We start from the raw sequence: 13,250 nt of genomic DNA, 5'->3' as shown, positions 1-13,250 counted from the left end.
GATCCTAAATTTAGTCGCCTTTTGACAGCAGGTATAATTTTAACGCACATTGTTCAACACAGATCAAAATATTTGAAAAAGGTGGTAATCAGAGTTTCATAAGTCGTTTTTCTCGTAAAAATTACTTTTGAAACGCGTAATTACGACTGTTTTTTGTCGTAATAACGACTTTTTTTCCGTTATAACGACTTTTTCTCGGAAATAACGACTTTTCAAACTCGTTGATTTTAATAAGAAATGAAAAAAAATCCATGGTTATGTACATGTATGTAACCCCAATCAACTTTCGTAGAACTTTATCAACTATACATATGCAGAAACATATATGTTTCTGACATGTACATGTATCAAAGTTGGACTTTGCGGCAATAGGAAAAGTTGGATTATCTTTATAATTAGATCATTATGTAAGCAAAGAAAATTCCTAAAAAAATAACATGTGTATAATGACCACAGGCATTTGAGTCAATAGACATTTGCTCTCTTTATATACTGTAATACTGTGTCGACACAATATAACATATAAATGTATAGATAGAGAGAAAATGTCTATAAAGCCAAATACCCGTGCAATGACACAGTGAGGACATTTAGCATAGGGATTGGAACTTGACAATCACCGACTACATATATACATGTACGCATTCTTTCGATTTTATAAATCTCTAAGTTAGGCCTACTATCGAGAATCTTAAGGGCATTGTTACAAACCACAGGGGATGTAAGAATTGGTTACAGATTATATCATTATGGACCCATCAGATAGATAGACGTTTTAGAGGCAAGTTAGATCAAAAACCGGTAAATCATACTTTACATTTACAAAATTGCGGGCAGTATAGGCCTAGTTTTCTGTCTGTTTGAAAATTATTTGCAGATGATGTGAGAATAACCATATAGATATATATTTTTTTTTATCTTGAGACGAAACATTGATTTTAACCGGTGGAACGAAATGTCTGGGGAGAACCCACTTTTGGGGCGAAACGTCTTGCATCTTTGATATCCTGGTAATCCGGATAAACCAAACGCCGTTTATAAAATGAGGTAGTTTTGCACGAATGTTGCATTTATGTTTTTACCAATAATTTTTGCTTATTGAAGCCATAAGTGCTATTGACTCGATGTCACCACGGATAGATAGTCAGAAATATAGTTTACATATATTCCGTATAGTTATCACCAGAACCCGAACCTCACAATTGCAATCTTATGATCAGTGCCACTTGTGCGTTTAGTGGTTATGTCGTCTTTGCTAAAGGCATTTTGATTTAAATCGACGGCGATCTTGCCTTTTGTGAGTGAAACACGTCAATATGCCGGTAAGCTTTTTTTTTTACACCACCCTTATTTGATTCAAAACTGTATGGCGAATACAGAGAATGCTTTCAAAAACTGAACTTTTTAAAATGTATTTGCTATATTGCATACCAGCAACCCAGTGACGTTTATGAAATCGCGAGCATATGGGTTCTGTATTTTTAAAGTAACGCCAAGGGATTCGAAGCTGTCCATAAATCCAATCCATATCATATGTCACCTTTTTTTACATTTTTATTCCACGCATAACCTTCTTGACATAACGTCACTCTACCCAAATTGATACTAATACACGTAGATTTCTCATATAGGACATTTGTTGCTTGGTGTTTCACTTTTTTTTCTGTTTGGTAGGCCTATTACAGTGCTATTTTTGCTGTTGGAACGATAAATAGCATGTGTCGAAATTTCTAGTTTCGTCACATGATGTGTACCCAAATTGATACCCAGCAATAAAAAATGTATAAAAGTTACTCCAACAATGTTAGAGGTATAGCACGACGAGACACTTTTGATCATTACGTCGGGTATTGCCCCTCAGAAGTTTCTCATTACCGACGTCTAATATTATTGGATTAGTGTAAAAGTAAGACAAGTGTTTTTACAATAGTACCAGCGCTAATTCAGTATCCCCGTATGACCATGTAATGACTTGGGTGATATTTTAATGATTTAAATTTAGTTTTCCGTGGTATTCACCTAAGCCTATATAGTTCCATTGTTGTGTATAATATGTCATAGGACCACTATCAATCATTTTTAATGATTGTAAAAAAAATCTATGTAAAAATACTACAAACATAATCATGGATTAATCAAGTTACAAGATACTTGAATCTAGTAACAGTTTTAGTAAAAATCAAGATGGAGAAATAACGTTATACAAAGAGCAATTTGCACATGATTAAATTAAAAAATAATGTAAAGCAACTATATTTTTTCCTATTTCTGTTAAGTGTTTATATCTTAAATTTCATTATTTGATAAAATTTTCTTTGAGGAGGCCTTATGCTTTGAAAAAAACCACGATTATAATATAGTACAAATAGTAAATGTCGCACGGCCACATTTCTAGGGATAACACATTTCAGACGGAGTTATCAATTTTAAATAATTTTTCAGAGAAAATGACTGAAACAGTTGTATAAAACAAAGCATATAATTATCAATAAATGATGTATTGCACAAGTATTTGGGTACAGTATCAATTTAGGCACAATGACGTAACGAGTTTATAGTGTATGCATGATTTACGTATATGATTACATTTTTGTAGCTACTGTTGTAATATATTTTTTTTTTCAACTAAAACATCAGCTATAGCAAGACGAAACACTTTACCTGATTACGACGAGACAGTCAGAAAAATAAAGTCCGATAAGAAAACGACTGACCAATCCACTCTCCTGTTCTAGGAGTAGTGACGTCAAGAATATGATGGTGGGTCATTGAGAATAATGTGAATTTTTAAATTAAAAACTTATAGTCACTTTATACAACCCGTAACCAGGTTGGTAACAGTTACCCACTCGAGTAATAAAAAAGTTACCCAAATGCAGGATACTGTGAAATGAAAACACATGATGTCATTTGAGAAAATGTTATCAAAAAAGGATGCCATAATAATATTGTTATATTCGCCAGTGTATGTAATAGTTTGGACATACCGGGTAGGATTAATCACGAGGACTTGTTATGCAGAAGGAAGGGGTCTACTATGTTGCAATGCTGGCACATGATCTTTCGCACAAAATAGTTTCATAGCTGCAGATACTAATTAATTTAATATTTATTTTTTTCTATATCATGGTGACAGCAAGGACCAAATATTTGTTTTTCAGAACCTTTCCAAAAATAAATGGTATTTTTTCAGTTTACCAAAAATAAACTAAAAACATTGACCTTACCCCATGTTTGAAATGGAAATAAATATGGCACATGATCTTGCACAGTACACTATATAATCCAATATAAACCAAAATGTTTTAATTATATCATTTTGCAATTTTTTAAATGTCAGATAAAAAAAATATTGGCTTCTTTTAAAATCAGATGGCACATCCCGTAATTACTATTCGGTACTTTATATGTCTGAATAAGATAGTTACCCGAAATAATGTGTTCACAAGATCATGTACAGCACCAACTTCGCTAGCCAAGGGTATTAGTCCGATTCTCTTTCTATTACCCTTGGCTTATCTGACTTCAGAACGGGTGGTCCCGCACTGCGCCACCTGCTGGATCACCGCAGTTGCGCCCCTTCCATTTACGTAATAAGCAACTAATTAAAAAGCTCGTATCATTGTTGTATGGTTGAAAAAATGGCAGCGCCCTACTAAATACGTATACCGGTAGTAGTGTATAGAATTATACAGGTTGTTATGAAGACAAATAAATATGAAAGAGTTATCTCCCCTGACCCATCAGCCAGTGGATTTCTTCTATATCATGCACTGGATTACTTCTGGAAAACATTTTTTATCTTAAGAATCCTAGCCTAGCTTGCTGAATTCCTGACATAGAAAACATAACCAGGAGAACTATGTACAGCCTATAACATTTCTATTTTTACTTTAATTAAAAATACTTAACTACGGCTACATATATATATAACCTACCATCAATTTCTGTTGCCAAGTGGAAAATTTCAAATTGGCAGTGAGTCACACAGAAGACTCAAGACTTAAGATTAAAAAAAAAAGGTCTATGTAAGATTATGTTTACAATTCCTTTTAACAGGCTACTACCTTTTCAAAACGGCTTTTAATTTTTAAAATGTGAATGTAAAATGAAATTAATAATTTTATAGAATCACAAAAGTTATTGACTTACCGTTAACACTTACTATCACCTTCTTAGGAATTTAATTTAAATAAATTTAATGTTATTTTCAGGTCATCTGACCCGAAGGGTCAGGATGACCTAATGTCATCATGCATCGTCCGTCGTCGTGCGCCGTGCACCGTGCGTAAACTTTTCATTCAAATGACTTCTTCTCAATAACTGAAAGGCCCAGGGTACTGATATTTGGCCTGTAGCATACTGGGATGAAGGGCTACCAAGTTTTTGTCCAAATGAATGACCTTGACCTTCATTCAAGGTCACAGGGGTCAAAAAGGCAATAATCTTTAAACGACTTCTTCTCAAGAACCAAAAGGCCCAGGGTACTGATATTGAGCCTGCGGCATGCTGGGATGTAGGGCTACCAAATTTGTTCAAATGAATGACCTTGACCTTCAATCAAGGTCACAAGGGTCAAATAGACCAAAATCTTTAAACGACTTCTTGTGAATAACTAAGAGGCCTAGAGACCTGATATTTGGCCTGTGGCATGCTGGGATGAAGGGCTATCAAGTTTGTTCAAATGAAGGACCTTGACCTTCATTCAAGGTCACAGGGGTCAAAAAGGCTAAAATCTTTTTAAACGACTTCTTGTGAATAACTTAGAGGCATCGAGTACTGATATTGGGCCTGTAACATACTAGGATAAATAGCTACCTAGTTTGTTCAAGTGAATGACCGTGATGTACTTTTAATGTCAAATTCATGAAATATTTTGGAAAATTGAAGCTTCAATAAGGGGTCTGCTGTATTGCCTTAATTGTTAGCCACTACTCTATACTGTGGCTATGTTGTCTTGTGCCAATAGTCAAATGACCGTTAATAAGGCCCATGGGCCTCTTGTTTATAAAGTGGGTCGTTTTACGTTTCTCGTCATCGTCTAAATTACTGTGCGTCTGTTGATTAACACTGCATTAGATCAATACAGTGACATGATTCTTCACTGTTAATATACTTTACACAGGGAATCCTGCATTTGGTTGGTGTTATACAGGGTAGAGGGTATTTTTTTTGGCCATTAATATACATTTTCGTGTATTATTATTGTTTTTAAGAAACTTTTAATTTTTAGCCCACCATCATCAGATGGTGGGCTATTCAAATCGCCTTTTGTCCGTGGTGCGTCGTCCGTCCGTCCTTCCGTCCTTACGTCCGTCCGTCCGTTAACAATTCTTGTTACCGCTATTCCTCAGAAAGTGCTGAAAGGATCTTTCTCAAATTTCATATGTAGGTTCCCCTAGGACCCTAGTTGTGCATATTGCATTTTGGGACCGATCGGTCTATAAGATGGCCGACAGGCGGCCATCTTGGATTTTGATAGTTGAAGTTTGTTACCGCTATTTCTCAAAAAGTGCTGAAGGGATCTTTCTCAAATTTCCTATACAGGTTCCCCTAGGACCCTAGTTGTGCATATTGCATTTTGGGACCGATCGGTGAACAAGATGGCCGACAGGCAGCCATCTTGGATTTTGATAGTTGAAGTTTGTTACCGCTATTTCTCAAAAAGTACTGAAGGGATCTTTCTCAAATTTCATATACAGGTTCCCCTAGGACCCTAGTTGTGCATATTGCATTTTGGGACCGATCGGTGAACAAGATGGCCGACAGGCAGCCATCTTGGATTTTGATAGTTGAAGTTTGTTACCACTATTTCTCAAAAAGTACTGAAGGGATCTTTCTCAAATTTCATATACAGGTTCCCCTAGGACCCTAGTTGTGCATATTGCATTTTGGGACCGATCGGTGAAAAAGATGGCCGACAGGTGGCCATCGTGGATTTTGATACTTAAAGTTTGTTATCGCTATTTCTTAGAAAGTACTATAGCGATCTGTCTCAAATTTTATATATAGTGTGTTTGATAAAGTTTGAAAAGCAGGGAAAAGATCCGCCTTTCCATTGTCAGACCCAGATCATTCTTTGGTGGGCGCCAAGATCCCTCTGGGATCTCTTGTTGTTACACAAAGGTATACGTAATAGGCCTTAATTCTTATAATTAATTTATATAACTAGTAATATCCAGTGAGTGTGACTTAATTTGAATACACGGCTTAGTGCAACACAGGATCTTGTTTTTTCTGGTTTATAACATTTAAAAAAAGTTTTCTAACTCTTTATAAACGGTGATTTACATAGATTACACTCTCTACAAAATTACATGTAAAAAGCAGAAACCCTTGCTATCTGCATTACAAGTCCCTGTGAAATTTTATGAGAGTTCTATGGAACCAATCACTGGCCATGGTCAGTTGATTTCTTATTGAACACACACTATTTTAATTCACTGACTGTGGTTGTACATGGTGTAAATCAAAAGTGTTTTGTCGTGTTTATGACGACCTCTAACCAAAGTCCCTCTAGGACTAACCTATATAGATTATTCTTAGTGGATCTTTGACTTAGCAGCATGCTATATGAAACCTATGCTAGAGCATATAGGTACAGTATACATTGCATATATCTGTAACTCAGGTATATAATGTAAATGATCAACAATCTACATAAACATATTTACCTGAATATCATACTATACTACATTTTGAGTATGTTAATTATTTTAATATTAAATGATTGTTAGTTAACTTGAGTTAAGATACATTTGATTTTCTTGTTATGTTTTAGCCAAAAGGAAAAGCATTAACTAAAGGCCAGAAACAAATCGTGGAGGAGAACAAAAGTACTCTGCAATTCTACCAATATATCCTACTAGGTGTTAATGTAAGTGAAAATGATTTTGGCATTACTATACCCTATGTGGAATAAAGTAAATTGTACTGATTGTCTATCCACCAAAAGCAAAACAAGTTATCTTATAGTATTAGCTCACCTGGCCCGATGGACCAAGCTGAGCTTATATTAATTATGCCATACCATGGCGTCCATCGTCCGTCTGTCAGTCAACAATCAACTTTTTTTTTCCATAACTGCTGGTCGGAATTCAACAAAATTATGGGTTACTGACTGAAAATTGTACAAATGATGAGGCTGACCCCCTGGGGGCCTGAGGGGCTGGGTCAATTTGGCTATTTCCATATAACAGACTTCTTCTCTGAAACTAAGCATGGGATAGCAGTCATAATGCAATGGTAGCATTCTTATAGGGTGGATATTCAAAATTGTACAAATGATAGGGCTGTTCTCCCGGGGGCCTGAGGGGCAGGGTCAAAAGGGGTCAATTTGGCTATTTCCATATAAACGACTTCTTTTCTGCACCTGGGCATGGCAGAACACTCATAATGCAATGGTAGCATCCTTACAGGATGGGGACTCAATATTGTACAAATGGTGGGGCTGTTCTCCCGAGGGCCTGAGGGACGCGGTCAAAAGGGGTCAATTTGGCTGTTACCATATTAACAACTTCTCTGCAACTATATAAGCATGGGATAGCATTATGAGTGTTCTCCCATGCTTAGTTTCTGAGAAGAAGTTGCTTATATGGAAACAGCCAAATTGACCCATTTTGGTTTAAGTGTTGAACAACTGTTTTCAGTCAAAACTGACATTGATTTCTACAATAATTTTCGATTATAATTGTTATGGGTGTGGACAATCATTTAAAGGAGCCAAATGCTGAATTTTGAGAATTTCAAAAGGCCCAATGGGCCAAAATAGCCAGTTTAAGGATCTGGTGCAAGTGTTGTAATACTGTTATCTGTCACAACTGACTTTGGTTTCTACAATCATTTGAAATTTAATTGCATGGGTACTGACTATCACTGAAAGAGGGAAACTGCTTAAATTTGAGAATTCCGAAAAGCCCAATGGGCTTAAAAGTTAAGCTATTTAAGGACATTGCTATATTTTGTTTTACACGTACCGGTAAATTACAAGGAACTTGATTTAAATCAACAAAATTCCAGAAGCGAGCTTTGCTGTTCTCAAACAGCTGTTGTTATTTATTTACAATTGATGTACCTGTATATGTAATTTGTTTCTACTTGCATTTTCTAACTTTTGTGTATCAAATGGTATTTAATTTGTAAATGCATTATTGTTTAACATAAAATATACATTTAACAAATGAAAAGTTAGAAAAAATGGCTTGAACTTTCAGGGAGTATACTGGATGCTTCAATATTGGTTGTTCTGGGACAGCTTCACATTACTTTTCATGGTAAGACATCTATATAAATATCTAATGTAACCAATTCTTGTACACTCTACCCTCTAACCTCTACCCCTTATCCTCTATCCTCTACCGATTACCTCTACTGCCTACCCTCTACTCCCTACCCACTCCCCTATACCCCCTAACCTCTAACCTTTACTTCCTACCCTCAACTCCCTAGCCCTACCCTCTACTCTGAATCTCCTACCCTCAACTGTGAACCCCTTACCCTGTTCCCCCTACCCTGTACCTTACACCCTCTACCCTGTACCCCTACCCTGTTCCCTCTACCCTTTACTTTTATACACAACTTCCTAACCCCTGCCCCTACCCTGTACATTGAACCCCCTACTCTGTACCCCTTAATTACCCTGTACACACTAACCAGTACCCTCTACCCTCTACCATTCCCTGTACCCTATATTCCCTATATATATCCTGTACCTATACCCTGTACTCCTACCCTGTAACCTGTACCCCTACCCTCTACCCTGTACCCCTAGCTACCGTTTACCCCCTACCTTGTAGTTGTACCACCTCCCCCCTATATATCCTGTACCTCCTACCATGTACCTCATACCCTGTACCCCTACCCTGTACCCCCTACCTTGTAGTTGTACCACCTACCCCCTATCTTGTTCCTTCTACCCTGTACCTCCTACCCTGTACCCCTACCCTGTACTCCCTACCCTTTACTACCTACCCACTACCCTGTCCCTCTACATTGTACCCCTACCTGTACCTCATACATGTACACTGTACCATCTACCCCCTATGCTGTACCTCCTACCCTGTACACCTACCCTGTACCACCTACACACTACTCTGTTCCCCTACCCTGTACCACCAACCCACTACCCTGTACCCCCTGCACTGTATCACCTACCCTGTAGCCTGTTTTACCTACCCTTTACCCTCTACCCCTACCCACTACCCTGTACCCCTACACCATACCACATATCTTGTACCCCTACCCTCTACCCTGTATCCACACATTTTGTCCATACATACTTTCCATGTAGTGTGGCACCAGTAAAGGATTCGCCAGCAAAACAAATAGACTATATACCCGGACATAATTGTACACTAGATATTGTGTTATCAATTTAGAGAGTGTTGAATATAATTTGGTATTCTTTTATACTATTAAGAGAAGTAATGTATTAATTTGACACTTATACAAGTTTATTAACACAATCAACCACCAAAAATATGTTTCTTTTCTTGGAATATATAACAGGAATCAAAACAGTAAAAGTAAAGTTCAATTATATTGAATTTTCACATATATTTTATGTCTGATTATCTAATGTAAATCATAGCTACTTTACACTAAATATGTAGGTCTTTATTTCCAAACACTGACTCTTCCTTTCTCCTTTCTCAGTTTCTTGGCGTATCAGCAGTACTGGCATGCCTGGGAAGTTATAAATTCATGCAGAGTATGGCTCAGGCAAAATACACTCCAGAAGGGGCTTTAATAGATGGGGGACTAGACCTAAACATGGAGTCAGGAATGTCGGAGTAAGTACAAGAAGATCTTAATAACAAGACCACATTGTAACACACAACCCATTTGTGCTAACATAACAAAAAAAATGAACATCTACCAAAATGACTCACTATAGAGTAGTATTTACTGTTAAAATCTGTAGTTATTTGATTTTGTATATCTACCAAAATTACTCACTATAAAGTAGTATTTACTGTTAAAATCTGTAGTTATTTGATTTTGTATATCTACCAAAATTACTCGCTATAGAGAAGTATATCTACCAAAATTACTCACTATAGAGTAGTATTTACTGTTAAAATCTGCAGGTACCATTGATTTTGTATATCTACCAAAATTACTCACTATAGAGTAGTATTTACTGTTAAAATCTGTAGTTATTTGATTTTGTATATCTACCAAAATTACTCACTATATAGTAGTATTTACTGTTAAAATCTGTAGTTAACATTGATTTTGTATATCTACCAAAATTACTCACTATAGAGTAGTATTTACTGTTAAAATCTGTAGTTATTTGATTTTGTATATCTACCAAAATTACTCACTATAGAGTAGTATTTACAATTAAAATCTGTAGGTACCATTGATTTTGTATATCTACCAAATTTACTCACTATAGAGTAGTATTTACTGTTAAAATCTGTAGTTATTTGATTTTGTATATCTACCAAAATTATTCACTACAGAGTAGTATTTACTGTTAAAATCTGCAGGTACCATTGATTTTGTATATCTTCCAAATTTACTCACTATAGAGTAGTATCTACTGTTAAAATCTGTAGTTATTTGATTTTGTATATCTACCAAAATTATTCACTACAGAGTAGTATTTACTGTTAAAATCTGTAGTTAACATTGATTTTGAATATCTACCAAAATTACTCACTATAGAGTAGTATTTACTGTTAAAATCTGTAGGTACCATTGATTTTGTATATCTACCAAATTTACTCACTATAGAGTAGTATTTACTGTTAAAATCTGTAGTTATTTGATTTTGTATATCTACCAAAATTACTCACTATAGAGTAGTATTTACAATTAAAATCTGTAGGTACCATTGATTTTGTATATCTACCAAAATTATTCACTACAGAGTAGTATTTACTGTTAAAATCTGTAGGTACCATTGATTTTGAATATCTACCAAAATTACTCACTATAGAGTAGTATTTACTGTTAAAATCTGTAGGTACCATTGATTTTGAATATCTACCAAATTTACTCACTATAGAGTAGTATTTACTGTTAAAATCTGTAGTTAACTTTGATTTGTCATTACTGATTGTTTTGTTGTAGGCATGCTAAAGACCTCATCCTGTTCACATCTATTGTTCAAAGTTTGAGTTTACTTTCTAACTATTTTTGGCTCCTATGGTTACTGGTAAGTACACATTAAAGAACAACATGTTTTTTTTTCAATCAGTGTAATACTTTCTCAGTTTTGAGATATCAAAATAGTGTTGTTAACGTGGTTTTTCAGTTGAGTGGTATCTTCCAGTATTTTGACGTCATTTTTGATATGATTTTTTGACATCACAATCAGTGGAAGGTGAGATTATTGACACTTAGACTTGGGCTATGTTATCTTAATTAGTACTTCAAAATCTACGTATTGAGTAGTTATATTAAAATGGAGCACAACATATTGTCTTTGCTATGTTTCTACAATATAAAGCCATGGATAAATGTTTTAAATAATGTGGCATTTGAGGCAGGCATACATTTTGGTTTAATAGATATTAAGATATCTTTTCTATAATGAAATGTTTCATTCATGTACTTGTTTATTGTCTATTTAGTCATTTCTCTCAAACCTTGGTATCTGTTGATTGGACATTTATCTTACACTGCTCTATTTCACACCAGGTTCCGGGTAGAGCGTTCTACATGTTATGGGTGAATATCTTGGCTCCTTGGATATTTGCTGAGCCACCAGAAGTTGATGAAAAGAAGACAAAGAAAATGGAGAGAAAGATGCGGAGACATTGATAACTGTGCAGTTACTATTAATTTTATAATGTTATTGTTACTTTTAATTTAAGAATTTTTGATAAATTTAGCGTGAAATACATTGAGCAGACAGATGTACTTTTTTTGATAAGACAATGATGGTATAATTCTCTGCAAGTTACATTAATACATATACCAGCATATGCCATTTTCTGTCTCCTATTACATCCCTATGTGCCCAACATGGATGGCGTTTTAAAGGTGATGCTTGCTATAAAACATCAGTGAGCAGAGGATGCCTTAATGATGAATGCCAAATTGAGGTTCACACTTTGGCTACCTTGTTACATCTTGATCCCTCTAACCTCTACCCCTTATCCTCTATCCTCTATCCTCTATCCTCTACCGATTACCTCTACTGCCTACCCTCTACTCCCTACCCACTCCCCTATACCCCCTAACCTCTAACCTTTACTTCCTACCCTCAACTCCCTAGCCCTACCCTCTACTCTGAATCTCCTACCCTCAACTGTGAACCCCTTACCCCTGTTCCCCCTACCCTGTACCTTACACCCTCTACCCCTGTACCCCTACCCTGTTCCCTCTACCCTTTACTTCTATACACAACTTCCTAACCCCTGCCCCTACCCTGTACATTGAACCCCCTACTCTGTACCCCCCTTAATTACCCTGTACACACTAACCAGTACCCTCTACCCTCTACCATTCCCTGTACCCTATATTCCCTATATATATCCTGTACCTATACCCTGTACTTACCCTGTAACCTGTACCCCTACCCTCTACCCTGTACCCCTAGCTACCGTTTACCCCCTACCTTGTAGTTGTACCACCTCCCCCCTATATATCCTGTACCTCCTACCATGTACCTCCTACCCTGTACCCCTACCCTGTACCCCCTACCTTGTAGTTGTACCACCTACCCCCTATCTTGTTCCTTCTACCCTGTACCTCCTACCCTGTACCCCTACCCTGTACTCCCTACCCTTTACTACCTACCCACTACCCTGTCCCTCTACATTGTACCCCTACCTGTACCTCATACATGTACACTGTACCATCTACCCCCTATGCTGTACCTCCTACCCTGTACACCTACCCTGTACCACCTACACACTACTCTGTTCCCCTACCCTGTACCACCAACCCACTACCCTGTACCCCCTGCACTGTATCACCTACCCTGTAGCCTGTTTTACCTACCCTTTACCCTCTACCCCTACCCACTACCCTGTACCCCTACACCATACCACATATCTTGTACCCCTACCCTCTACCCTGTATCCACACATTTTGTCCATACATACTTTCCATGTAGTTGTGGCACCAGTAAAGGATTCGCCAGCAAAACAAATAGACTATATACCCGGACATAATTGTACACTAGATATTGTGTTATCAATTTAGAGAGTGTTGAATATAATTTGGTATTCTTTTATACTATTAAGAGAAGTAATGTATTAATTTGACACTTATACAAGTTTATTAACACA

The 13,250-nt window shown here is 36.5% G+C and overlaps 1 protein-coding gene across 2 annotated transcripts; it reads left to right on the top strand.

Moving 5' to 3' along the window:
• Positions 1 to 1,184: 1,184 nt before the first annotated feature.
• On the top strand, positions 1,185 to 12,086 carry LOC138315092 (transmembrane protein 208-like). 2 transcript variants are annotated; one of them, XM_069255833.1, is made up of 7 exons: positions 1,289 to 1,322; positions 2,638 to 2,760; positions 6,782 to 6,877; positions 8,214 to 8,273; positions 9,655 to 9,791; positions 11,083 to 11,167; positions 11,653 to 12,086. In XM_069255833.1, the coding sequence occupies exons 2-7, from the start codon at positions 2,755 to 2,757 to the stop codon at positions 11,773 to 11,775; spliced, it is 507 nt and encodes a 168-aa protein (XP_069111934.1). In that variant the 5' UTR covers positions 1,289 to 1,322; positions 2,638 to 2,754; the 3' UTR covers positions 11,776 to 12,086. The 2 variants fall into 2 exon arrangements, with proteins under 2 accessions (XP_069111933.1, XP_069111934.1); XM_069255832.1 differs by lacking the exon at positions 2,638 to 2,760 and having other exon boundaries at positions 1,185 to 1,322.
• Positions 12,087 to 13,250: the final 1,164 nt, after the last annotated feature.

The sequence above is a fragment of the Argopecten irradians genome, chromosome 2 (genome assembly GCF_041381155.1).
Source record: "Argopecten irradians isolate NY chromosome 2, Ai_NY, whole genome shotgun sequence".
Classification (NCBI taxonomy): Eukaryota; Metazoa; Mollusca; class Bivalvia; order Pectinida; family Pectinidae; genus Argopecten; species Argopecten irradians.
Note: the sequence above shows the minus strand (reverse complement) of the source record. Positions and strands in the feature narration are given on the sequence as shown.

What these genes read in the sequence shown, in the direction of transcription:
- LOC138315092 (XM_069255832.1), top strand. An exon ending in ATATCCTACTAGGTGTTAAT is followed by an intron (nt 6,878 to 8,213) that starts GTAAGTGAAAAT and finishes TTGAACTTTCAG; the next exon opens with GGAGTATACTGGATGCTTCA. An exon ending in TTTGGCTCCTATGGTTACTG is followed by an intron (nt 11,168 to 11,652) that starts GTAAGTACACAT and finishes ATTTCACACCAG; the next exon opens with GTTCCGGGTAGAGCGTTCTA.